The sequence below is a fragment of the Oncorhynchus clarkii genome, chromosome 31, assembly GCF_045791955.1.
Source record: "Oncorhynchus clarkii lewisi isolate Uvic-CL-2024 chromosome 31, UVic_Ocla_1.0, whole genome shotgun sequence".
In the NCBI taxonomy this organism is placed as follows: Eukaryota; Metazoa; Chordata; class Actinopteri; order Salmoniformes; family Salmonidae; genus Oncorhynchus; species Oncorhynchus clarkii.
The window spans coordinates 29,407,341-29,433,872 of record NC_092177.1 but is presented as its reverse complement, the minus strand read 5'-3'; the positions used below and the strand labels follow the sequence as shown (position 1 = coordinate 29,433,872).

The 26,532-nt window shown below is 44.0% G+C and overlaps 1 protein-coding gene and 1 long non-coding RNA gene across 3 annotated transcripts in view; both read left to right on the top strand.

The window, feature by feature from the left end:
* Positions 1-9,692, top strand: part of LOC139391208 (uncharacterized) — a 123,296-nt gene extending 113,604 nt beyond the window's left edge. Inside the window, exon 4 of the long non-coding RNA XR_011629570.1 lies at positions 9,270-9,692. This is a non-coding gene — a long non-coding RNA (uncharacterized lncRNA). The remainder of the gene's footprint in view (positions 1-9,269) is intronic.
* Positions 9,693-11,100: 1,408 nt separating this feature from the next.
* Positions 11,101-26,532, top strand: part of LOC139390497 (phospholipid-transporting ATPase IG-like) — a 73,413-nt gene continuing 57,981 nt past the window's right edge. Inside the window, exons 1-3 of one of the 2 annotated variants that reach the window (XM_071137625.1) lie at positions 11,101-11,548; positions 24,647-24,766; positions 26,316-26,405. In XM_071137625.1, the coding sequence (XP_070993726.1) occupies positions 11,522-11,548; positions 24,647-24,766; positions 26,316-26,405 (237 nt within the window). In that variant the 5' untranslated portion in view covers positions 11,101-11,521. The remainder of the gene's footprint in view (positions 11,549-24,646; positions 24,767-26,315; positions 26,406-26,532) is intronic. The other variant, XM_071137626.1, reaches the window with a different exon arrangement.

The following is a 26,532-nucleotide window of genomic DNA, read 5'->3' as shown; positions in this document are numbered from 1 at the left end:
GAGATTTCAAGCCACAGATAAGAAGTTAAAGACCTTTATAGACTATAACACCATTATTCCTGCTGAATAAAAATAGGATTTAGTGTTTTTTCCACTTAATTTCAATCAAAAGAGTCCCCACCTTACATATTGCACTGGTAATGTAATGGAGAGAGAGCCACAAAAAGGGCTTTGTGGCTTTGACACCTCCTATAGTGGGACTGTGTTGTCCTGGAACCAAAAGAGAGAGAAAGGGTTTTCTTCTGCGCCTTGCTATCTGCTGCTAACACATTCTAATTGATGCTGCTGCATTCCTGCACTGGATGCATTCAGTGAATAACGAGGCCTGGACTGCCTATGAATTGGTACCATCTAAGCAAAGCAGTAATCCCCCCCCCCCCCCCCCCCATCCATTAATCCCTCCCCACCACAACCACCACCACGACCAACCACCACCTCCCCTCAATCCTTCCCCAAAGCTCTACTCTAGCTTTACCGCCCATTAAAGCACCACCATTGTGTGGAGACGCAGCCCACAAAAGCTGTCAATCTCGCAGGGTCCTCTAAAGCTTGGACTCACACAGACTGGAGTGACAGACCACCAACCCCCCCCCCCGCACCCGCCACCCCTAACCCTCTCCCCCAAAACTTCTCAGCTAGCTAAGTACACTACCTCCCAATACCCTTCACACACACACACACACACACACACACACACACACACACACACACACACACACACACACACACACACACTCTCTCTTGCCTCAACGCACAAAGCATCAATCTGTCTTCAGGCCCAGCACCCTTGGCCCTTTGTCCCATCTGCAGGTGCCTGTGAAAGCACCCATGGTCGCCCCAGCCTCCGCGTACACCACGCCTAGTCCAGGGACAGGAGCTGCTGACAAAGGCCCAGTGTGGGAATGAGGGATGCGTGGAAGGAGGGAGGGGGGCTTCTCTAGGACAGATGGCTGGGGAAGTTTCCCAACTCCACCAAGCCAAGGCTCCTCCATGGGGACTGTCAGTTTGGATTCACAAGACTGATACACACAGCGGAAGAGGCAGTGGAGGAATGCCTTCTAAACTGTGGAGGGAAGGGGGGCGCTATAATCACCACTGTACTTCCCACTGGGCACAGACATTATTTCAACATCTAGTTGTCATTTTGTCAGCTAACATCAATTCAACTTAAAATTCACCATATCATTGGATTTAGTTTAAAAGTTAGATGAAAAAAATACAAAATTCCCACTTTTTGCAAGTCCGATCAGTTTTCAACGTTGATACAACGTCATCACATATACAGTACCAGTCAAAAGTTTGGACACACCTACTCATTCAAGGGTTTTATTTATTTATTTACTATTTTCTACATTGTAGAATAATAGTGAAGACATCAAAACTATGAAATAACACATATGGAATCATGTAGTAACCAAAAAAGTGTTAAACAAATCTAAATATATTTAAGTAGCCACCCTTTGCCTTGATGACAGCTTTACACACTCTTGGCATTCTCTCAACCATCTTTATGAGTAATGCTTTTCCAACAGTCTTGAAGGAATTATATATTCTGAGCACTTGTTGGCTGCTTTTCCTTCACTCTGCGGTCCAACTCCTGCCAAACCATCTTAATTGGGTTGAGGTCGGGTGATTGTGGAGGCCAGGTCATCTGATGCAGCACTCCATCATGCTCCTTCTTGGTCAAATAGTCCTTACACAGCCTGGAGGTGTGTTGGGTCATTGTCCTGTTGAAAAACAAATGATAGTCCCACTAAACCCAAACCAGATGGGATGGCATATCACTGCAGAATGCTGTGGTAGCCATGCTGGTTAAGTGTGCCTTGAATTCTAAATGAATCACTGACAGTGTCACCAGTAAAGCACCAACACACCTCCTCCTCCATGCTTCACGGTGGGAACCACACATGTGGAGATCATCCGTTCACCTAATCTGCGTCTCCAAGACATCAGTTGGAACCGAAAATCTTACATTTGGACTCATCAGTCCAAAGGACAGATTTCCACCGGTCTAATGTCCATTGCTCGTGTTTCTTGGCCCAAGCAAGTCTCTTCTCATTATTGGTGTCCTTTAGTAGTGGTTTCTTTGCATCAATTCTACCACGAAGACCTGATTTACACAGTCTCCTCTGAACAGTTGATGTTGAGATGTGTCTGTTACTTGAACTCTGTGAAGCATTTATTTTGGCTGCAATTTCTGAGGCTGGTAACTCTAATGAACTTATCCTCTGCAGAAGAGGTAATTATGGGTCTTCCTTTCCTATGGCGGTCCTCATGAGAAGCAGTTTCATCATAGCGCTTGATGGTTTTTGCGACTGCACTTCAAGAAAGTTCTTGAAATTTTCCGGATTTTGTTTTTCTTTGCTTATTTGAGATGGTTTTGCCATAATATGGACTTCAGACCCTATTTACCCTAATATGGACCCTATTTTACCAAATAGGTAAATCTTCTGTATACCACCCCTACCTTGTCACAACACGACTGATTGGCTCAAATACATTAAGAAGGAAAGAAATTCCATACATTAACTTTTAACAATTAACAACCTGTTAATTGAAATGCATTCCAGGTGACTACCTCATGAAGTTGGTTGAGAGAATGCCAAGAGTGTGCAAAGCTGTCAACAAGGCAAAGGATGGCTATTTGAAGAATCTCAAATATAAAATATATTTTGATTTGTTTAACACTTTTTTTGGTTACTACATGATGTTATTTCATAGTTATGACATCTTCACTATTATTCTACAATGTGGAAAGTAGTACAAAATAAAGAAAAACCCTTGAAGGAGTAGGTGTGTCCAAACTTTTGACTGGTACTGTATGTCTTTGTTCAACGTGGAAACAATGTTGATTCAATCAGTTATTGCCAAGTGGGTTCCCTTTAGGGATTACATATGAGGTGTAGGGCAGTGCTTTAAATATCACAGCCATTCCTCTTTTATAACTCATCTCATTACAATACTACATTTATCAACATTACAAAAGTGTTATTTGGATCCATACCATGTATCCCAAGTAGCCTACAGGTCATGTTAAAATGGTGGCAGAGGAACAGACATTGCTGTAGCCCTTTCCTGCATTCAAATGACCTAGTGGCCTCATGTGTGGAATGTTATTCATATTTTTCATAATTTCATCATCAATAAACAAAAGTAAAAATTAAACTACAAAATATCAGGTGTTTCTATGTCAAACCATTTTGTTATTATTCAGTCTTCTGTGATGTATATAAAGTGTAATATTGGGATGCAAACTCAAAATGCAATACATTTCAACTCTATATCTGACAAGGTGTCTTCTTTTTTTAAAGCCCATAACCATGTGTGTGAGGTGTATACTGTTGTTTCAAAGTAGATTTGTTTAAGACTACCAAGAAACACTCTATGTGACCCTGATTTAGCCTATTTCAGTAAAAGGTTAAATGCTATAAAAAAAATCTACAAGCACTACTACATCCCAAAGACTAAGCCTGGTCACATTAATATTTCATATGTACACATACACTACATGACCAAAAGTATGTGGACACCTGCTCGTTGAACATCTCATTCCAATATCATGGGCATTAATGTCGAGTTGGTTCCTCCTTTGCTGCTATAACAACCTCCCATCTTCTGGGAAGGCTTTCCACTAGATGCTGGAACATTGCAGCAGGGACTTGCTTCCATTCAGCCACAAGAGTGTTAGTGAGTTCGGGAACTGATGTTGGGAGATTAGGCCTGGCTCGCAGTCGGTGTTCCAATTCATCCCAAAGGTGTTTGATGGAGTTGAAGCCTGGGCCCTGTGCAGGCCAGTCAAGTTGCTCCACACCTATCTCAACAAACAATTTCTGTATGGACCTTGCTTTGTTCACGGGGGCATTGTTATCCTGAAACAGGATAGTGCCTTCCCCAAACTGTTACTACAAAGTTGGAAGCACAGAATCATCTAGAATGTCATTGTATGCTGTAGCGTTAAGATTTCCCTCCACTGGAACTAAGTTGCCTAGCCAGAACCATGAAAAACAGCTCCAGACCATTATTCCTCCTCCACCAAACTTTACAGTTGGCACTATGCATTCGGAAAGTAGATGGTGAAGCGTGATTCATCACTTCATTGCTCCACAGTTCAATGACGGCGAGCTTTACACCACTCTAGCCGACGCTTGGCATTGCACATGGTGATCTTAGGCTAGTTTGCGTCTGCTCGGCCATGGAAACCCATTTCATGAAGCTCCCGACAAACAGTTATTGCGCTGACGTTGCTTCCAGAGGCAGTTTGGAACTCGGTAGTGAGTGTTGCAACTGAGGACAGATGATTTTTACGCGATACCAGTTCAGCACTCTGTTGGCCCGTTCTGTGAGCTTGTGTGGCCTACCACTTCGTGGCTGAGTCGTTTTTGCTCCTAGACGTTTCCACTTCACAATAACAGCACTTATAGTTGACCGGGGCAGCTCTAGCAGGGCAGAACTTTGATGAACTGACTTGTAAAAGTGGCATCCCATGACGGCACCACATTAAAAGTCACTGAGCTCTTCAATAATTCTACTGCCATTCTACTGCCAATGTTAACCTATGGAGATTGCATGGATGTGTGCACAATTTTATACATCTGTCAGCAACTGGTGTGGCTGAAATAGCCAATTCCACTAATTTGAAGGACATACTTTTGTATATAAAGTGTGTGTTGGAGAAAAAAATTGCAACATAAATTAGCACCCCCTCTTTATTGTTAGAGCATTATGAAAGTAAAATATTCCAAAGTAATGTTTAAGTAACAGAATAAACAATAGCCGGGTTAGTAACATTTGTAGAGTAAGAAACAAATTTAGGCTTCTGGGTTGTTTTAATGTGAAACCTGATATACTACACACAACAATGAACTGCTGTTCAACCTGATGCACTACACACAACAATGAACTGCTGTTCAACCTGATACACTACACACAACAATCAACTGCTGTTCAAACTGATACACTACACACAACAATCAACTGCTGTTCAACCTGATACACTACACACAACAATCAACTGCTGTTCAACCTGATACACTACACACAACAATCAACTGCTGTTCAACCTGATACACTACACACAACAATCAACTGCTGTTCAACCTGATACACTACACACAACAATCAACTGCTCTTCAACCTGATATACTACACACAACAATCAACTGCTGTGCAACCTGATATACTACACACAACAATCAACTGCTGTGCAACCTGCTGTGCAACCTGATACACTACACACAACAATCAACTGCTGTTCAACAATCAACTGCTGTTCAACCTGATACACTACACACAACAATCCACTGCTGTTCAACCTGATACACTACACACAACAATCAACTGCTGTGCAACCTGATACACTATACACAAAAATCAACTGCTGTTCAACCTGATACATTACACACAACAATCAACTGCTCTTCAACCTGATATACTACACACAACAATCAACTGCTGTTCAACCTGATACACTACACACAACAATCAACTGCTGTGCAACCTGATAACACACATAATCTAGGTTACAGCCATACACCATATGGAACACAGTGTGAAGAGACAAAACATTATTTGCTACTTTTTCTCAAGCTCTTCTAGTTTGATAGCTAGTTTGATAGCAGAGTACATTATTAGTTGGGCTACTTATTCAGTTCCATGGAGACAATAATGTGAGGCCACGGATATATAGCCGTGCCTGCCGCCAGCGAGTAGCCGTTCCATTGGCTTTACTGCGCTGCCGTCGTGTGGAGATATTTGGAATGACCGAAACTCCATTTGATATTTTAGGCCCCAAAATGATGTTGACACATACGTACATACGTACAACTTGTTGATTTGTGTGCTCTAAAACCATTGCGGTTGTGATTCTATTAGATTGACCTAATGGTGTAGTGTTTGATCTAGGAAATATTAGATTGAACCCTTTGGAATAATTTGACCACTATTGAATAAATGTATCTCATGAAAATATACATTGTTGAATAAATGTGTTGACTCATAATGGAATATTTGGCAAAGAGGTAAGTTGAATAGCCTAGAAGTTGAATACATTCATCCACATGCCTATTATTTTTGTTATACAGAAATATTATTCAATGATTTAAAGTTTTAAAATTGCAATTGATTTAAAGTTGCAGCACGAAAATGAACTCACTACTGCAGCGTTTCCCAAACTCGGTCCTCAAGTCCCAAAGGGGTGCACGTTTTGTTTTTCGTCCTAGCACTACACAGCTGATTCAAATGACCAACTAATCATCAAGCGTTGATCATTTGAATCAGCTCTTTAGTGTTAGGGCAAAAATCAAAATGTGCACTCTTCGGGGTCCTGGGGACCGAGTTTGGGAAACGCTGCACTACTGTAAATTGCTCTGGATAGGAGTGTCTGCTAAATGAATAAAATGTATGTGTGAAATGTTTGCTTTTGGCTGGGCACCCCGCTTGTGCCATCAAACCCCTGCGACTTATCCAGAATTCATCCTGCCTGGTGTTCAACCGTCCCAAGTTCTCCCATGTCACCCTGCTCCTCCCCTCTCTACCATCAGGCTACGCTCAAACCCTACAGCCCAAACCGTGTACTCTGTTCTGCGTCTTCTGGTCTCTTGGCCCTCACACCACTAAGGGAGAGCAGCTCCTGCTCTGCTCAGCCCAGTCAAAGGTCTTCTCGTGAACTGACACTTCCAGTTGACTTTTTCCCCCTTATTTTTGAAATGCCTGTTTGAGATACAAGTTTGATGTGTTTTTACAAATACGAGATTCGGATGAGTCAACAACATTATTTGGCTTTATTAAGAGAATATGAACTTTTAAAAGTGAGGTTTTCACTGGACTGTTACTTTAATTGACAAGAAACTTTATTAATTAACGTTCTTAATGTTAAAAGAATCTTCCTTTGTACACACATGGATGAATTTGATGCTTACTCAACTACCACTAACTCTATAGGCCTAGATCAGATGATGAGAAGCAAACATTAGACAGTACATGAATTGCAGTTCCACACAGGGAGATAAAGTCAAGCACACAGAACTCACCATGATGATCCGCCCACGGTTAGGGAGGTGGGACCAGAATTAGAATTCTAGTTCTAGTTCTAAAAGTATGTTTTATGTATATAATGTGGAAATATCCACAAATTGACATGTGTGCCTCAGAAGAACAGAAGTTGTCTGTCATTTAATCAAGTATCTACATGGGCAGCAGTAGCCTAGAACTACTGCCATAACAGGCTGTTCTGTGATAATCACCTCCTGGGTTAGATGACAGAACATACTCATGAGATCATAACAGCCATGGTGATTGTAAGTTACTGTACAAAAAAAAAATATATATATATATTCAGACTTTTCAACCCTTGATGCCACTTCAGTGAACTTCATCATGTGGTGCTGTTGGCATGGTAACAGTGGAAATTCTCAACACTCTAAACACAGACAGACACTGTCAGAATCTTCTACACCTGGCGGAAATTACTTCAGATTAACTTCTAGACTAACTGTGGATGACTTGGAAATGTAACATGAATGTAGAATGTTACCTGACCCTACTCACCAAGTCGATCAAGCAAGTCTTGCTTTTGTTAGTGTACAAAATGATAAGAGGAGGAATTAAAAAGGGATTTGTAAATTGAGATATTAGAGAAGAGTACCAATTATGTAAATGCACTCAAGCTAACAATACGATTACTAATTTGTTTAAATCTCAAGTCAGTTCAAGAGGTCAGGGAGAGAGGACAGGCAGAGAGGTCGGGGAGTCAGTGTGGGGGGGAGTCACTCTGAACGCTCTGAGAGCGAAACGCTCCGAATTTACGAACGGACAATCTGACCATGCTCTCAATTTATGAACACCCAGAAGGCAATTTGAGCACACTCTGGCACTCCAGATTGAATTTACAAACGCACCCTAAGTATATGGAACGTTGGCAGAAACGGACACCGGCTGAGAGATAGAAAGAAGAACAGGAAGGAGAAGTTGGATGCTGTGTGAAAGAGATGGGAGGAAACAATGCAACTGTCACTGTGGTTGCAAGCTATTTTAACAGAGTGGACTTAGAGCAGTACGTGGACTACTTGAGGTATGTAAATGCCATATCTGGGGGACCCACATTAGGCCTACCTGACATGTGGCCCACCCCTAAAGGGCCAAAGGTGTCCAGGAAGAGGACCAGTGATTCCAGCTCTGTGAAATGCCAGGATAGCTCCCTTTTTTTTCAACCTCTAGGCCTGAGAGGAAGATGAGATGAGGGAAGACAACTGATCAATGGATCCTACACTTAGGCCTATGTGTTAAATAGAAAATAAACATCCCATTTATGGAAGCTACCTACTTTATTATCCTTGTGTTTCATTGTGATCACTTGCGATTAAATATAAATACATTTATCTTCCATTGTAGATGTACTATGTTGATATTGAAGATAGGAAATAAGCTTTTTCTGTTTTCAATTGTTTCAATAAACACTTTCAAGTTTTTGAGAAAAACTGTTTGCAGTTCACTATAAAGCCACATGGAGGAGATAGAGTCAAGCATATGGATCTCAACATCAGTGGTGGAAAAAGTACCAAATTTTCATACTTCAGTAAAAGTATAGATACCGTAATAGAAAGTTACTTAAGTAAAAGTGAGTCAGTCAGTAAAATACAACTTGAGTAAAAGACTAAAAGTATTTGGTTTAAAATATACTTAAGTATCAAGTAAATGTAATTGCTCAAATATACTTAAGCATGAAAAGTAAAACTATAAATAATTGAAAATTCCTGATATTAAGCAAAGCAGAAGGCACAATTTTCTTATTTTTTAAAAATGTATGTATAGCCAGGGGCAAACTCCAACACTCAGACATTAAAAGATGCATTTGTTTTTAGTGAGTCTGCCAGGCCAGAGTCAAAGTATGACAATTCTCCTGTCCTGCTAAGCTTTCAAAATGTAAAGAGTACTTTTGGTTGTCAGGGGAAATGTATGGAGTAATATATACAGTATTTTCTTTAGGAATATAGTGAAGTAAAAGTAAAAGTTGTCAAAAATATAAATAGTAAAGTAAAGTACAGATACTCCAAAAATCAACTTAAGTAGTACTTCAAAAGTATTGTTACTTAAGTACTTTACACCACTGCACCTGTCTCAGCCTCCAGTATTTATGCTGCAGTAGTTTATGTGTCGGGGGGCTAGGGTCAGTTTGTTATATCTGGAGTACTTCTCCTGTCCTATTCGGTGTCCTGTGTGAATCTAAGTGTGCATTCTCTAATTCTCTCCTTCTCTCTTTCTCTCTCTCGGAGGACCTGAGCCCTAGGACCATGCCCCAGGACTACCTGACATGATGACTCCTTGCTGTCCCCAGTCCACCTGGCTGTGCTGCTGCTCCAGTTTCAACTGTTCTGCCTTATTATTATTCGACCATGCTGGTCATTTATGAACATTTGAACATCTTGGCCATGTTCTGTTATAATCTCCACCCGGCACAGCCAGAAGAGGACTGGCCATCCCACATATGCTCTCTCTAATTCTCTCTTTCTTTCTCTCTCTCGGAGGACCTGAGCCCTAGGACCATGCCCCAGGAATACCTGACATGATGACTCCTTGCTGTCCCCAGTCCACCTGACTGTGCTGCTGCTCCAGTTTCAACTATTCTGCCTTATTATTATTCGACCATGCTGGTCATTTATGAACATTTGAACATCTTGACCATGTTTTGTTATAATCTCCACCCGGCACAGCCAGAAGAGGACTGGCCACCCCACATAGCCTGGTTCCTCTCTAGGTTTCTTCCTAGGGTTTTGGCCTTTCTAGGGAGTTTTTCCTAGCCACCGTGCTTCTACACCTGCATTGCTTGCTGTTTGGGGTTTTAGGCTGGGTTTCTGTACAGCACTTTGAGATATCAGCTGATGTACGAAGGGCTATATAAATAAATTTGATTTGATTTTGATTTGCTCACCATCATGATCTGCTCATCAACAGCAGCCCACAAGTACATTAGGTATAGCAGTCTACACAAACTGCCAGTGGTGGACAAAGTACTCAATTGTCATATTTGAGTAAAAGTAAAGATACCTTAATAGAAAATGACTCAAGTAAACCGTTAGTCACCCAGTAAAATACTACTTGAGTAAAAGTCTAAAAGTATCTGGTATTAAATATACTTAAGTATCAAAAGTAAATGTAGTTGCTGAAATAAAAAATGTAAAAGTAAAAAGTATAAAAAGTATAAAGTGTAAAAGTATAAATAGTTTCTTATTCATTCAAGCAAACCAGAAGTCACCATTTCTTATTTATTTATGGATAGCCAGGGGCCCACTCCAATACTCAGACATGAATTACAAATAAAGCATTTGTGTTTAATGAGTCCGCCAGATCAGAGGCAGTGGAGATGACCAGGGATGATCTTTTGATAAGTGAGTGAATTGGACCATTTCCCTGAGCTGCTTAGCATTCAAAATATATTGAGTACTTTCGGGTGTCAGGCGAAATGTATGAGTTAAAAGTACATTATTTTCTTTAGGAATGCAGTGAAGTAAAAGTATAAGTTGTCTAAAATACAAACAGTAAAGTAAAGTACAGATACTAAAAAAAACGACGTATTTTTTTTCAGTCTACAATACTTTTCGGGGTAAGCATCATAGCTCATATTCTGTATATAACGTCTTTAACTCAACTTTTTGCTTTGTGCTGGGACTACTGAACTGATTATTGGATATTATATTTGGGTCATCTTTACTGTTGACACTGATACAGGATAGATAAGACTTTATGAAAAGGAAATAGTTAAAGTTGTTCACCAATAGACTTATGACTACAAATCCCAGCACACCCCCTCACCGTCGTACCTTCAATGGGCAGGGCTTATGGCTGCGTTCATATACTAGTAGGAACTAGGAAACTCTGATATTTCCGACTTGCTTATTCGTTGAACGCGAACGTGTATAACTACAACCAGTTTGGAAGTCGGACATTTCCAAGTTTCCTATTTCAGACTAGCACTTGAACCCGGCCTTAAAACGTGGGATGGTTGTGGGGGTTGTAAAAAAAGAATGTTTGACAGGGTTTGGCTAAAAGAAGACAAGGGGGCGGTAGTAAGCGAGTCCGACGTGTGTACGAATCAACATTGAACTTACTTTTTGTATGTCGGCCACACGGCGCGGCGAGTTGATTTGTATGCGACGATTCATTTGGGGAAGACAGCAACAGCGCATAGTACTACAGGACGTCGCGGATCATTTCAATGTTTTGCACCGGGAAGCACGACTAGCACAGTAACACCGCAACGCGATTCATATTTAAAAGGTATAATGCGAATGGTTAGAAGAGCTCGAATTCAAACAAAATGGAAACAATTTAGAATCGCTGCGGCATTCCATGTAGCCAGAAGGACTACTAGGGTAGAACATAGCTGGATAGAGAGCTAGTTATTAACTAATATACATGCGAAGTTACATATCAGAAAAGCTCAAACAGAGCCTATAGTAAGTTGGTTGAAACTATTAGTTCGTTGGTGTCCCCAGTCACCAAAGAAGACTGAAGAAAATACTGAAATATGCTACGGAGAAGACTGAACCGTTTGGTATGTATGACAGCAATACACATGGCTAGGCAGCCACCCGGCACTCAAGTTTATGCGGCATGTTTGGTAGGTAGCTATAGCCAGCTAACGTTAGCCGAATATAGCTAATCGAGAATATAGCTAGCCAACCGCCTCTTGCTATTCTGTCAAGCAATTATCAGGATAATATACTCTTGTCAGCAGAGTGATGCTTCTTGCTACCCATGAAAGCATGCTGGCTAGTTTTACCAAAGGTTAACGGTAGCTTATTGGCTACCATATTACTACGAAGTTTCCTAATTTACATGGATCTTTTTGACAGAGAGTAGACAGTAATTCAACCCTAGGGGAGAACGTTACAAGCTTTTGTGATAACGCCGTCTCCTCAGATGGTCATGTTTAAACAACTGATCTCAGAGCAGTTCCACTTGAATGTGATGTTAAATGATAATTTTCAGTGGTGAAATGACTGTTACCCTGTTTCATATGGTCCTGTATTTTAAAGAAGCCTCGTAAAATCATCATTGGTTTCTGTTGAACTAAAAGTTACTCAGTATCGGTCTGGGTTAAATTTCACTGTTGTCAGCAAATTTAAACCATACGTTTAATTCTGCTCAATACAAGTTTTATAGTCTTTAAATCGTTGGTGGTTGATGGTCATCAAAGAAGGGAGCATGGATCAAGCCCTTTATTCACGTGCACAGTCACAAGTCCCTGTTAAAGAACGCTCTACTTCCTTTTTATAGTCCTCCAATAACCTGTTGTCACTATTAGGTTTTATCCCCAGAGTCAATGTGAGCTGCTTAGATACTGGTGGTGGAGGAGGAGGAAAAGCAATATAATAATTATGCAGCCTGACCCTTTTCCAGCTTCCCTTTAAGTGTTGCCAGGTCAGCGTATAATTCTGCCTCCTGAGCTGTTTGCTCCTGTAATTTATTTTTTGTGTGAGCTGTAAATAACATTTTGTGTGTAGCAGCCAGCCACACTTTCATTGATGCACATTGTGCTCTAATCTCGAGCTCTGGCTTTCTGCCTTGTAATTCACACCACCCTCGCATTTGCTCGGAGGGGGAGGGAGGTGGGTCATGGTACTTTACAGGAGGGAGGGAGATACGAGATATGGAGGGAGACTCAATCTGAGGAGGAATCGGGAGCTTCACTTGACTTGCCTCTATGATGCGCTAAAGCCCAGTGTCTTCACAAATTAATTAAAGATGGCTGTGGGAACAGAACGAGTGGTGCTGTGCTTTACGTCAGGCGGAAGCTCCAGAGGTTGTAATTCTCTGACAGGAATGCAGAATCCCAGAGCTGCCTTTCATGTTCTCTCAAGCCATTGAAGGTAGCAGCTAGATCTGTGAAGAGGTGAAGCCTGGCGGAAATGTGATTGTATTCAATTTGGAAACCCCTTCCTTGCCTCAAAGGGAAGAGCATGGACACATCAAGGCATTCCATCGCCCAGTCTCTGTTCCCTAGTACTGTAGCTACCTTTCCTGTTCCTTGGTAGCCAGTCCTCCTAACCTCCTCCTGGGTAACTGGAGTGGACAATGCTAATGTTTCTGTCTGCATTCTGTCCATGCAGTCCGGTCACTCAGTTCAAGTACATGGCTTACATGAGGACATTTGTTTTGCTGTTTATCTGTACAAGCACTTCAAAGGACAGCACATGAGAAGTGAGTTCAGGATAATGTGCAGGTTTAAGATCCAGCTGTTTTGTCTCAATGGTGCATTCTAAAGCCATTATCCTTCCTGCGCTCTGTCTCATTTCAGTTTATACTCATTAAACACACATTTCTAGCAATTAGCCTATGAAATTAAGTGCCTTTTTTATTCTGGAGAGAATCTGCATTATTTGAACTTGTAATATTTTCTGCCTTAGATACAGTATGATGATTTTCAATATTTTGTCAAAATAGAAAATGGCGACAACTTTGGCTTTGACACACCAGTAGAGTTTGCTGGCTGAGAGTACTTGGCACCTTTGAACGTAATTTGCGAACTGAGTGTGTACCAATTTTACATGTAGGATCGCATGTCAGACGTCTTCAACCGGTGGCCCTTGAAACACAGCATACTGAACGATCGGCAGACGAACACTACATCTGCGTTCAGTGCAATGTGTGCATGCCTTAAGGGATCATGATGGTGACGCAGTCAGTCGTTTGAAGTCCAGCCCCGGACAGATCTAAAGGTGGATACTGTGGGGCTCACTGTGGGGCTCACTGTGGGGCTCACTGTGGGGCTCACTGTGTTAACCAACAGTGGCTCTGATCAAAAAAGGACCGCAAATGTTTGAGGGGCTGAGCATTTCAGGATTGTTGTTCTCCCTGCCTCCTCTCTCTCTATGTCTCTGTTGTGATGTGAGGTCCATCTAATTGAATGAGCTGCTGCAGTCTTGGGTGTTTTCAGCAGGGTCGGCTGCACCCTCTGAGGGCGTTCAAGTTGTAATGTCACATGCACAAGTACAGTGAAATGTCTTTCTTGCAAGATCTAACCAAACAATACAGTAATCGATAACAATGTAATACTAAAAATAACAAGCAGGACCTTGCCTGGCAGGGGATGTTGTCTCGTATCAGGGCTTTGCAGGCTTCAAAAAAGACAACATGCGGACCTTAATGTAAATTATTTTTTAAATTCACTGAAACATACATTTTGTATTAATTCAATATATCGCCCAGCCTCTACTCTGCTGTGACCTCAGCGCTAATAAGCAGGCCCTCCCCTTGCGGGGGATGTTGTCTCGTATCAGGGCTTTGCAGGTGTGCATGTTAAACAGTTCTGGATCCTCGAGACGCTGTGAACCTGATTCTCAGGTCGATCTAGAGAGAAGAGCCTCGCGCCGCGGCAGTCCACAGTCAACACACACAAGGATTCTCTCCTGATCCAATTCCCCTCCCACCTAAACAAACATTGTTGACTTCTGTGGCCTGACAGCCAGTCTCTTGTGTGTAAGATGAGCTTCTTAGTTCGGCTTCTACTGATAGCGATGGTGTTTTGTTTCAGCTGGACCGTAGCTTCTCAGTTCTGCTTCTTCTGTTAGCGATGGTGTTTTGTTTCAGCTGGACCGTAGCTTCTCAGTTCTGCTTCTTCTGTTAGCGATGGTGTTTTGTTTCAGCTGGACCGTAGCTTCTCAGTTCTGCTTCTTCTGTTAGCGATGGTGTTTTGTTTCAGCTGGACCGTAGCTTCTCAGTTCTGCTTCTTCTAAGAGCGATGGTGTTTTGATTCAGCTGGTGCGTTCATTGGTTGTTTTGAAGTATCACAGTCTACACTGTGACTAACCATAGAGAGGCCCCAGATCCTTACTTATGATCCTAAACACCTATTGGGGAAGAGATGGGGGTAGTTTGTCAAGTGATGAGTGAGACCTGGCTGTACAGACTGGGGTGCTCCTTGGGAGTTTTTTTTGGGTTGAGTCCTCTGAGAGGGTAAGAGTGCATAGAGGCCACAGTCCTTACAAGGTCTTGGTGGCCGTTTTCAATCAGGAGAGCTGCGTATTGATTAGAGCTGTGCTCCGTTTTGCCGCCATCAGTCTTGCGCCCCGGACTGGCTGGCGGACAGAAATGCTTACTCTGGACTTTTCTCTTTTCTCCACGCTCCCCTCTCCACCCAATAATGAAAACTCAGCCACTGGAGCTCATCTGCACCACACAGCAGGACAATAAATACATTTAGCATGGGGAGGCGGGGGATAAACGGTAGCAGGGTTTTGGACAGGCTGATGGAGCACAGAGCCTGGCCCTGCGTGACTGAACCTGAGGATATGGAGGGGCGTACAGTAGGTTTACCTGTTGTAACCCCTGCACTCCTCTCACTGCACCTAATGGACAGGCTTTCAGGGGCTGAGGGCGATGGGGAGAGGTGATCTGGTGTTAAATAGGGGTACCACGGGTGCACCGTTGCTTTTTGTGTCGGTGTTCCATCTCCCGTCTAAAAGCGAGGTTGAATTCTCAGTTTGTACTTCTAAATAATTCAATCCACTTGATTTATTTAAAATTCTCACAACGCTCCTCCTCTTCTGGCCTGCGTATCGTTGCTTCGGTAGCAGCACTTAAAATGCGTTCTCGTCATCCATATATTTATAAAGAACAACCAGAGAATCCCTGTTGCGCTTCATCGCCGGCATTACCCAAAGAGCGTTCGCAGTGAGCTTTGAAGAGAATGTTGAGGTGTGGTTATGTTTTTGTCTGAGTCAGAGAGACGAGCGGGGAGGGTAATCACAGAACCAATGTTTTGCCATCCCAGTTTTTAACCATAGTCACTGACACGAGAGAAACGGCAACCTCTTCACATGGGTTTGAGTGTCGGTTGACACACATTGTTGGAAACGCGCGCTCGAGCAGCCCCACCCCCCAGTTAAACAACAGTACGACGATTACCTCAGAACAAACACTTACGCCAGGGTTGCCGGCAGCACCCGGCAACGGGTAGAAAAATGAGACTCTTAACCCAGGTCACGAATGACTGGGAGGGAAGGAAGGAGTGGCCCCATTCACACCAATCATTGCCTGCAGCCTCATAGATGTTTGAATGGCAATTAGTCAGTATCTTGAATTATGAAAGATGACATCAGAAGTGCTGCAGCTGAGATGCAGATTATTCAATAAAAAAATATTAAAAGATTTGAAGCTCCTCCCGCCATATCCGATGGCGTCCCTGACGCGCCTGACGTGGCGATGGGATGAAAGCCAGTGCGTAGCACGCTAAGTCCAGATTAGTTTAGTCACAGCCATACAGTACACGTATGCAAACGAGAAGGGATCTACGTACAGCAGCAGTACTACAGGCACCTGAACCAGTCGTTGTCTTGGTGCTGCTCGAACCACCCCCCGCCACTCTGTGTCTAATGTTCTGAATGTTTGGTATACTTAATTTTAAAAAGCAGACACAGGGCTGCCTGCAGGTTGAGACTTGAGGCTTGTACATGTTCTTGAGATACACACCTTTCCATAGAGGGGGTCGTATTAGTGTGTAGCTCAAACTGTTTGGACGCAGTCAGAAGTCAGAAGTTGGCAGATCGGCGGTACCGACATCAGACGTGTCCCGTGACACTTGTGGGGATCGTAGATCAAAACCACCAACATGTTCGTGAGACTCTAAAATAAAATAAAAAGGCATTGCTTCTTATACTGGGTATCGTTCACAAGTGGTTATATATAAGTGATAGGCTAATCTTGTCTTTACATATACTAAATAATCGAATTCCCCTTTATCGGGGCAGCGGGAAAAATATACATCTATGCACTTAAATAGCAAATGGAGGACGCTTTTTCCATGGTTCATTTTCATGCCAGGTTATACTCTTGTTGTAAAGATAAGAAATGTGCTTAATATTAGGAAAGTTGAGAAATAAGTATAGTAGGCATAACCTATAGAGGCCATCACTCTGTTTTATCCTGCAATTGCATAGCCTATAGAAATGGGCTCTCATGAAGTGTTTGATTAGATTTTCGAAGGCATTTGCACTGAGTGATTAGAGTAACAATAGAGTGTTGAGTACCAGGCAGTTAGCAACGTTGGTAGGCTACTAATGACTACCACCAGCAGCAGCATCAGAGCTTGGAGAAGCTTAATTAGTGACTAAACGGTCACATGGAATTTGACTGCCTTCATGACTCGTGACCGGCGGTGATACGGTCCCCGCAACAGCCCTAGGTGAGTCACCTTTCCATAGGGTGGTCATATTAGTGTTGTAGGCCAAACCATTCGGATGCTACAGACATTTTTGTGAGAAGCCCGATTTTTTTAGATTTCTCACGGTCTGACAAACACCGTTGTGGTCTCTGCCACCTTTCACCACAGATGCGGAAGGCCGCCATTTGGCGCATGAGGTGGATTGAGACTCAGCCCATCTTAAACAGACAGATTTTGTTTTTTTGTTTATTATGCAAATTAGATTTCCATGGAGCCCTAGATATTGACTCAAGGATTGACTCAATGCATTCACTGTGCTAAAATGCAAAACCAAGATTTCGTGTATCTCAAGCTACAGTAAGTTTTCCCACTTTCACCTAGAGTGTGTTTGTCTTTTGTAAGTGGCTATATGTTCCTTGTTCTACGTGCTGTGACACTCTTGGGCATGTTTTTGAGGAACAATAAGTCCCATTGCAGACAGGGCGACCACAGGCTTTGGTCAGCATTGTTCAAAAAACGCTTATGTATTTCCTGTTTTTTTAAAAACATTTTAACACCTTCCCACAGTTTTTCTGCAAGTTGTAAACATTTTCACAACCCTCAGCGTGCAGTTTTATCATGACGTGCTCATCTTAGGCGATGCCCGAGGCTGGAGACTGCATTGCTTTTACACAGTGGCACTTGAATTACGCAGCGTCTCATTTGTATTCATACCCTGTATGGACAGTGAATGATGAATGAATCAAGAAAAAGCATTTCTTGAGTATGGCCACCAGTTTGGGCCTTCATCTCTCAACGCGGACACCTGTTAGGGCCTTCATCTCTCAACGCGGACACCTGTTAGGGCCTTCATCTCTCAACGCGGACACCTGTTAGGGCCTTCATCTCACAACGCGGACACCTGTTAGAGCCTTCATCTCTCAACGCGGACACCTGTTAGGGCCTTCATCTCTCAACGCGGACACCTGTTAGGGCCTTCATCTCTCAACGCGGACACCTGTTAGGGCCTTCATCTCTCAACGCGGACGTCTCTGGTCTTGGAAAAACATTCCCAAAATCGTCACTTAGCACTTCTGTCAATAGCTTGCTTTACTAGCCTACTGTATTCAGCTCCAGATGGATCCCAAATTAACACGCTGTCTCCCCCTCCCAAGTGTAATGCAGGCCAGTCCACAGTACACGAATGGTACGGAACACTGTCTGCTACTGGAACAATGGACCTTTCCCATTCAACAGTAGCTCCTTAGGACTAACCAGTCCTCAATTCAAGTTGCTGTTGTCCTATTAATAAACTATGGTGCTACTCGGCACTGTCTGTGAATGGCAGTCAGGAGCGCTTTGAGAACTACAATGGGTCCTTGTGTGTGAACCAGTGATAGAGGTGCCACCATACTGTCATGATGGTACGATGTCTCTTAAAGTCACGACAGTCTGAACTGTTGACTAATTTTAGATGTGAAGTTTGAAGTCGACTGCAGTCACTGGTGGGAACCATTGACTGCAGCTGGTAGGTTCTGTGACTAGGTGAATGTGCGATTGTAACTGTGTTAATAAGAGCGCAAGAGGCAAGCAGACAAGATGGAGGGAGAGAGGAGAGTGCCAGCACTAGCACTGCAGTGACTAACTGCATTGGTGTTTTGTATGTGGTCTGTTATGCGCTCACTGTTAACTAGCAGATTAGCTTTATATAGCAGTTTTTGCTGTTGGTCATCCTGATTTTCTTGATGAATGTCTGTTGGCATCACATCTGGAGCATTGAAATCGATAAGCTACTTGTGTTCCCAAAATATATTGTTGACGAACACAGTTCAGTCCGTTTGTGTGCTCTTGGCTGTTGTTGGTTGGTCCCTTGATGTGTGCTCATTGCATCGTTTCCATCTGGTTCCTACTGGGGTTTCCCTGTGTGCTCCTGTGGCTGAGGCCAAGTAAGTATTGTGATAATATCATATCTTGAGGTCCCTGACAATTCAGACGCCCCCCTCCCCTCCCCTCCCCACACACAAACAGGCCTATGTTTTTGTTGATATTGCCTGTTGTGTTATCAGTGGAGCTACTCTACTGGAGCTTACGGCTCTCCACTTCCCATTTATGGGGAAGTTGCCCCTTTAATCTACTTCATTTTCACTTCTGCCTGGAGAACTATTTGAAACGGATGCTCTGATTTGAAATAATATGGCCCTGCGTTGCTACATTTGCCCTCAGAGTAGTCAAAATCAGGTGTCGTTGACTCGTTGGTGCACGTGCAGGGCGGTCAAAAGCGGGTGTCGTTGGGGCACGTGCAGGGCATGAAGAGGTACTGTAGTCTCCAGTGTTCCCTCTCTCCATGCCCTGCACTTCACACCTCATGAAACCAGTAAGTAGGAGATTTCCTTATGAGGCTAATACAGCAACAAGCTTAGGACTTCATTTTACAAGGGAGGACCAGCTGTATGATGTCTCCTTTTGAATTTCTTCCAACAGACCCTCAACTCGCATCCACACTGCTTTGCTCATTTGACTGCAAAATCAGATTTGCCGTGTCCAGGCATGTGGTATGCAAACACAAATTCAAAGACGCCCTCTGTTCCCACAGAATATGCTTTGACCGAGCTGACCTCGACAGCACCTGCAGTCACAGGCATTTATTTTGTTAGCGTACATCATGATATCAGGGCCCACTCTGCCCCGAGCTCCACAAGCCACTTGTCGTGTTCACTCACTCACAGATACCAAGTGACAACAGCCAGTATCCCCTTTGAGATTATGTTCAGGTGCTCATTGCTTCTGCTTCCTCTATTCACCTGAGTTGAGCAACCCAGCACCCACCAACCAGCCTTGTCTGTCAATTTCACTTGGAGATTCAGGCCTCGAAAGCAGCAAGCCCCTTTCTTTCTCTGGCCAGTTGATGTATAATTTAAAGTATCTCCTCCAGTGCTAATTATTTTTTTTGTGTATCCGGGTAACTGTGCCTGTATTGTTTTTGTGTATCCGGGTAACTGTGCCTGTATTGTTTTTGTGTATCCGGGTAACTGTGCCTGTATTGTTTTTGTGTATCCGGGTAACTGTGCCGGGATTGTTTTTGTGTATCCGGGTAACTGTGCCGGGATTATTTTTGTGTATCCGGGTAACTGTGTGCCGGGATTGTTTTTGTGTATCCGGGTAACTGTGTGCCGGGATTGTTTTTGTGTATCCGGGTAACTGTGCCTGTGTGGATTGTTTTTGTGTATCCGGGTAACTGTGCCTGTGTGGATTGTTTTTGTGTATCCGGGTAACTGTGCCTGTGTGGATTGTTTTTGTGTATCCGGGTAACTGTGCCTGTGTGGATTGTTTTTGTGTATCCGGGTAACTGTGCCTGTGTGGATTGTTTTTGTGTATCCGGGTAACTGTGCCTGTGTGGATTGTTTTTGTGTATCCGGGTAACTGTGCCTGTGTGTATTGTTTTTGTGTGTGTTGTCAGTTTGGCTCGAAGAGGGCTTGCCTGCCCCTTCACCTGGACACCCAGGTTGCTGTTGGCTTTGTGGATTGCAGTATGGCTGTGATATGCACCATGCCACTGTTGTCTGCTGGTTCTCCAGGAGTAGCTCACCCCTGTGTGTGTTGCATTGTGGTGGTGGCCGGCTGCCAAGCAGAGATGGGTTTTCAGGAAGGGAGGGGGGAGGGTGTTGCTGCACATGATGGAGGTGTCTTTAGAGAATGTACTGTATTGTACACCTACCTATATTGTAATCGGCATTATAAAGGTGAACAAAATTCCAACCAGACATGATGGAAGCTATTCTAATTGAATTTTGTCATGGTTGCAGTGGTTTATCTTGCCTGTTCATGTTTTGAGAGAAACCAGAACTCGGTACTCGTCAGTTCCTAGATGTCAGTTCCTAGATGTCAGTTCCTAGATGTTTTGCCCGTTCTAGGTCTCGGAAAAGAGACAGGACACGGTGTCGTCAGACTGTGATGTCTTAGTCCGGGGTTTGGCAATGGCTGAATGCAGCATTCTGTTGCCTCCACCTTGAATACCATGCGTTTTTCCTCTCCGTACCAGCCTCTTCCTGTTTAACAATGTGTGCCTAATTTCCTTTAAAGCATAATCTAATAATGTAAAGTTGGGAGCTCTAGTCAATCCTCTAATGCACTGTTTATTTCCCAGCAGTTGGGTCTCGGCTCAATTGAGTGTTCCATGTTTGTTTTATTGATCCGCATCTCTCTGTTGTAGCTAATGCATTTTCATCGAGCAGGAATCCACTGTCAAACTTTGACGTCCTGGCACTTCCTCTATAATTTTGCTTTTGCGGCCTTCCATTATTGGCTTTGAGCTGCCTAGTTTGTCCTTTGACTAAGAGGCAAAGATAATTCCATCAATTTGACTTTTCCCTTACATTAGCCTTTCCTTATATAGCTTGGCCTCGGCTGCACTGTTTTTGGAGATGATTATTGCGATCACGTAACGGTGTAAAAATGAATTTGGCCCTATGGTCTGACCCTCATTATTTTACACTGACATTCCCTCCTAAATCGATGACCATTCAACACAGCTGTTCTTATCTATTGGACCCCAGGGAGTTTTCATTGGACCTCTTCCTCTTTTTAATATGCAGTTTAATTTAAGGCATGATTTGTATCCTCTGAAGTGTTTCTGTTGAAAATGGACCCAAATGTCATCTTCCAGGAAATCTAGTTTGTGGCTGGTTGTTCAATAACTTCTTCATTTGTTTAAAATCCCCAGTCAGTGTTTGCTTACTGTGGCTCTAACCTTGAGGCAGCATTGCAATGTCGTCGCTCTCGCGGTTAATGACTCCCATAGAGAGAGACTGTCTCAGATGAAAAGTAGGGTAGCAATGGGTAATAACTAACCCACAGTGGTCTCTGGCTGAATGGGGAAACGGGTCTACAGTCGAAGCCAAAGGCACTGAGAATATTTGTATTCTCTGCTTCAAGGCTCATTTTTGTAAATTGTTCCTTTATTTGCAGTGTGAAATTTGCATTGTCCAGGGAGGGTAGTTGTGTGTGTGATCACTTAGTTTCTGTGCTGCCTGCTTTTACCCAACGTTCTCTCATTAGGGATGCATTATGTGTTGTCTTGTTCACAGCTTTCTCAATCTCTAATGGTCTTATTACGACGGAAGCAGGCATTTTTGAAGTGTACTTCACTGAGTACCTGGGGAGAAAATGATCCGAGTGGAGGGAGAACGGTTGAGAATAAGATGCACTTCTTTTGGCGGTCCCACTCCGTAGTGTGGGCTACATAAGGTTACGAGACCTATTTTCTGTTTTGAAATAGAAAAACCTGTGTGTTTTTGTCCTTGGAACTGGTTGTGCTTCCTCACTCTCTCCCCTCATCGCCCTGGCACGCCGCCCTCACTCTCTCCCCTCATCTCCCTGCCACGCCGGTCCATCCGGTCTGTCCTGTTGGAGGAGCGCTATGCTGTGCCTGGTGGGCAGTGCATTACAGGTTTGACAGCTACACTGAGGTGTGAACAACGCTTCCTCTCTCTCATTCCTGACGGAGCATTATGCAATCACTTGGCTCTTCCCAGACTGGGAGACAACAGGACTGTCTGCATCTCAATTTCTGCACAGGGAGACATTTGCCTTTTGAAATCTCACTCCGCCTTTAACGAGAAGCATGTTGTTCCTCATATGCGTAGTTAATGAGGCGCCCTAGACTCAAGTCTGTGCTTTGATCTAAGCTGTCCCCAGTACAGCCGGTGGACACCTCAGTGTCTAGCTGGCTTTTGTTCACACTTCACAGGCACTGTGGCGTTTGGTCCATGATCAGATCAGCTGTCTGTTGGTGGCGTCTGACCGACGGCTGTCAACGTCACACATGGCCCCAGTGCATTAGGTCTACAGATCGTTTAGCTGGAGAACCTTAATAATTCACTTCCTCCGTAATGGCTGTGGAGCTTGTGCTTTTAACCAGGCAGAAGCACCTCATATAGGCTCTGTGGCGGGGGGGGGGGGGGGGGGGGGTATTAGTGCGTCTTCACTCCCTGTCTCATCTGTTCTCTTGAGGAGGTGGTGGTGCCCAAGACCACTGGAGAGCGAGAGAGGGAGAAAATGGCCTTGATACATTTGATACTCCCACTTGTCAGGATACAGGAAAGATATTGGCTCAGTCTAACAGTGTTCTTCCTGAACCTAGAGATGGGCCTCAGCTGTGGGGGAGAAAGTCATCCTTACACTCAAGCTCTTACCCTGTGTTTCACCCAGATTGCCATTTTAAGGAAGATGAACGAATTGTTCTTTGAGTACAGGTGACCTTGTGCTGGGGGAAACCGGGAGTCTGGTTCTGCCTGCTGACGCTGTCTACCAAGGTCTCCCATCCTTGCTCTGTCTTCTCTCTGGTCATGTGAGAGTTCATAGGACCTTGGTCAGCAGAGCACAGTGCATTGAAGTGACTTGGCCTTGCCTGCGCTGCCGCCTCCGCCTCCTCCTCAGTCTACATCTGAACAAGCGATAACTGAGCCCATAAATCTGGTGTTAGCAGCCTCTTCTCCCCAGAGGCAGCGCTTTATAACTGACTAATCATCGACTGTCCACCTTGGAGGGAAGAAATGAAACTCATTACAGAACTGGTCCACCCTCCATTTTGGTCCGTTGACCCATGTAATACTTTCCTTTGTCCCTGTGAAACCTTAGCTTGCGTTCAACAGCTTTTTTTGGTGCGCCGTTGCTTTTGAAGTTTGCAAAGAGCTTTTGTAACTATTTTCTGCACCTCCGACTGGTATTATATTATGGTTCATGGCCTTGATTTGAATTTATATTATGGACTTGAAAGACTTAGGACTTCGAAGTTAAAGAAAGGAAAATGGTTTTCCACGACCCGATTTGCACTGTGGTAGAGGTGAACGGTATCGTTGTTTCACTGATTTTGCACTGTGGTAAAGGTGAACGGTATCGTTGATTCACTGATTTTGCACTGTGGTAGAGGTGAACGGTATCGTTGTTTCACTGATTTTGCACTGTGGTAGAGGTGAACGGTATCGTTGTTTCACTGTTTTTGCACTGTGGTAGAGGTGAACGGTATCGTTGATTTGTTTCGCTCCCCATGCGTTAATGTGGACTACATCTTAATTTACTGACCGTGGGAGTTATGCACAAGCCATCTTTGCAGTGGACTTGAATAACATTTCCCCCCTAGCCGACTAAACTCGGCGTCTAGTATGGGCGGACTGCAGTGCCATCGCATAGGTATTTTAAAAAAGAAAAAGATTTTAGCAACCAAAGAGTAGCCCAAAGTTATACAGAACAATGTCTTAATTTTATGTGACGTCGGAGCTCCAGTCCTCCCACACTAGTCGCCGCTCAACTCCATCGTAAAACGTGGAGTTGAATCGTATAATATCCCCCCAGGGTTTAGTCTGCTGGTTTACAGCATTAGGCCACTGTTTACATTTCTAGTCTCCTGAGGTGTTCCGGTGTTGTCTAAATGTCAGCTAAAGCCATATATTTACACCTTGTATACATGTCTCTGAATTTCTTCTAGTTCTGTCTGTTCATCTCTCTCTACAGTTTGGTAGGGACGAGAGGAAGGTAGACAGCAGGACCATCTACGTAGGCCACCGGCCCTGTCCCGCCACCGAAGCTTTAATCCCCCCCAAGTTCTGTGACAACCGGATTGTCTCTTCCAAGGTAAGATATACTGCCATGTTTTACACCGTCGACCTGTGGTCTGCACAACACCGTAAAACGAGTGGATGTTTCGTACCATGCTTGTATATTTTCATGCTCCTCCCCAATGGGACCCACCCTCTGCTCGCTCGACCACTCTGCGCTCTCAACTCAGTGTTCGCTTACGCAGTGATGTTTCATCTTGGTGGACGACCCTCTCTCCCTCCACCTCTTTAATTCTAATTGTCCTCTTCTCTAGCACGTTCTCTTTTTCCCTCCTCCCACTGCCTCCCCGCATGCTCGTCTTCCTCCCACTGCCTCCCCGCATGCTCGTCTTCCTCCCACTGCCTCCCCGCATGCTCGTCTTCCTCCCACTGCCTCCCCGCATGCTCGTCTTCCTTCCCAATGGAAGGCCATTATTTGTCTGTCAGGAGAGCTCCGTCTGTGGTGGTGAAATACACTGCTACTATTGATGTACCAGCAGGCAGGGGTGGCGATTCAAGCTGCCCCTCTGGTTCTCTGAGCCCGCCTAAATCTCTCCTCCTGTCAGGGCTAAGGGTGTGGGTCTGAGGAGGAGGGCTGCCTGGGGGTTTAGATTCATGTATATGAGGATGCAGGGGAAGAGCGAGGAAGGGGATTTTATAGTGGTGCAGAGGGTCCCACTGGGAATGGGCCAATCAATGTCTCTCGTCCTCCAGTGTGACCGTGTAAACAGTCGTTAATTTCCCTGGCTGTGGTGTTTACACTTCTACCATGCACCTGCTTCCCATTATCCTGTTCCTTACAACTCCCTCGCAGTTCCTTCTCTCCCCTCTCCCTGAACTATCTTCCCTCACTCTCTCCTCCCTCATTCCCCTTCCTCATTCTCTCCTCACTCTCTCCTGCCCTCCCCCCTCACGCTCCTCCTCTTATTACTACTCTCTTCTCTCTGGCAAAATGAAATGGTTCTTTTCTGCTACCGTTTGCATTTCAGCACTCTCTCTGTCTCCATGCAAATACGTTCCTCTACACTCCCCTCTCAACAGTGGTGTGTGTCACTGTGTTTTCCTCCACCTGTATTAGCCTGTTGTGTGGTTTAAGTTGCCACCGGGGCGTTGTTGGGCTGTCTCGCGGGGATTTGGCAACACAAGAGTGTCTCGTTCAGCTACTGTGTGGAGTATCCGCAGTCATGCCCACTTAAAAGAAAGAGCGAAAAAAGTAGGATCTGCCGCCAACTTAAGGTAATCGGCTCTCCTTTCAGGGCTGGGCAAATTTTAAGGAGAGACGTCGCTAATCCGAATCATTGGAATATTTGCAGGCCCCCCAGGGACTGAGGGGGAAGACTGGCTCCCTGGGTCTCAGGTGGTTCAGAGGGCAGCACCAACTCACTGGGAAAACACACGCACAGAGGATGGAAATTATTTAATATGTCCTACTAGTCCTCTACTGTAAAGATGTTGAAAAACAGGGATGTCAGAGAACTGTAAAATAGTGGTTTACAGAGACCCAGGATCCAGTGGGTAGGCTTAGATTGTTTTTCTCATTCTCATGTGATTTCATTGGTGCCTTCTCTCTCTCTTTGTCTTTCCAGTACACAGTGTGGAACTTTCTGCCAAAGAATCTGTTTGAGCAGTTCAGAAGAATCGCCAATTTCTACTTCCTCATCATCTTTTTGGTGCAGGTGAGTTGTGTTTATGCGTCTGTGACTCGTTTGTATGTTGAATATGCGTTAATGTTAAAATGGCTTGTTGGGTTTTGTAAAGAGAAACAGAAGACGTGTTCCTGGGAGTCTAATCTTTCAGTGATGG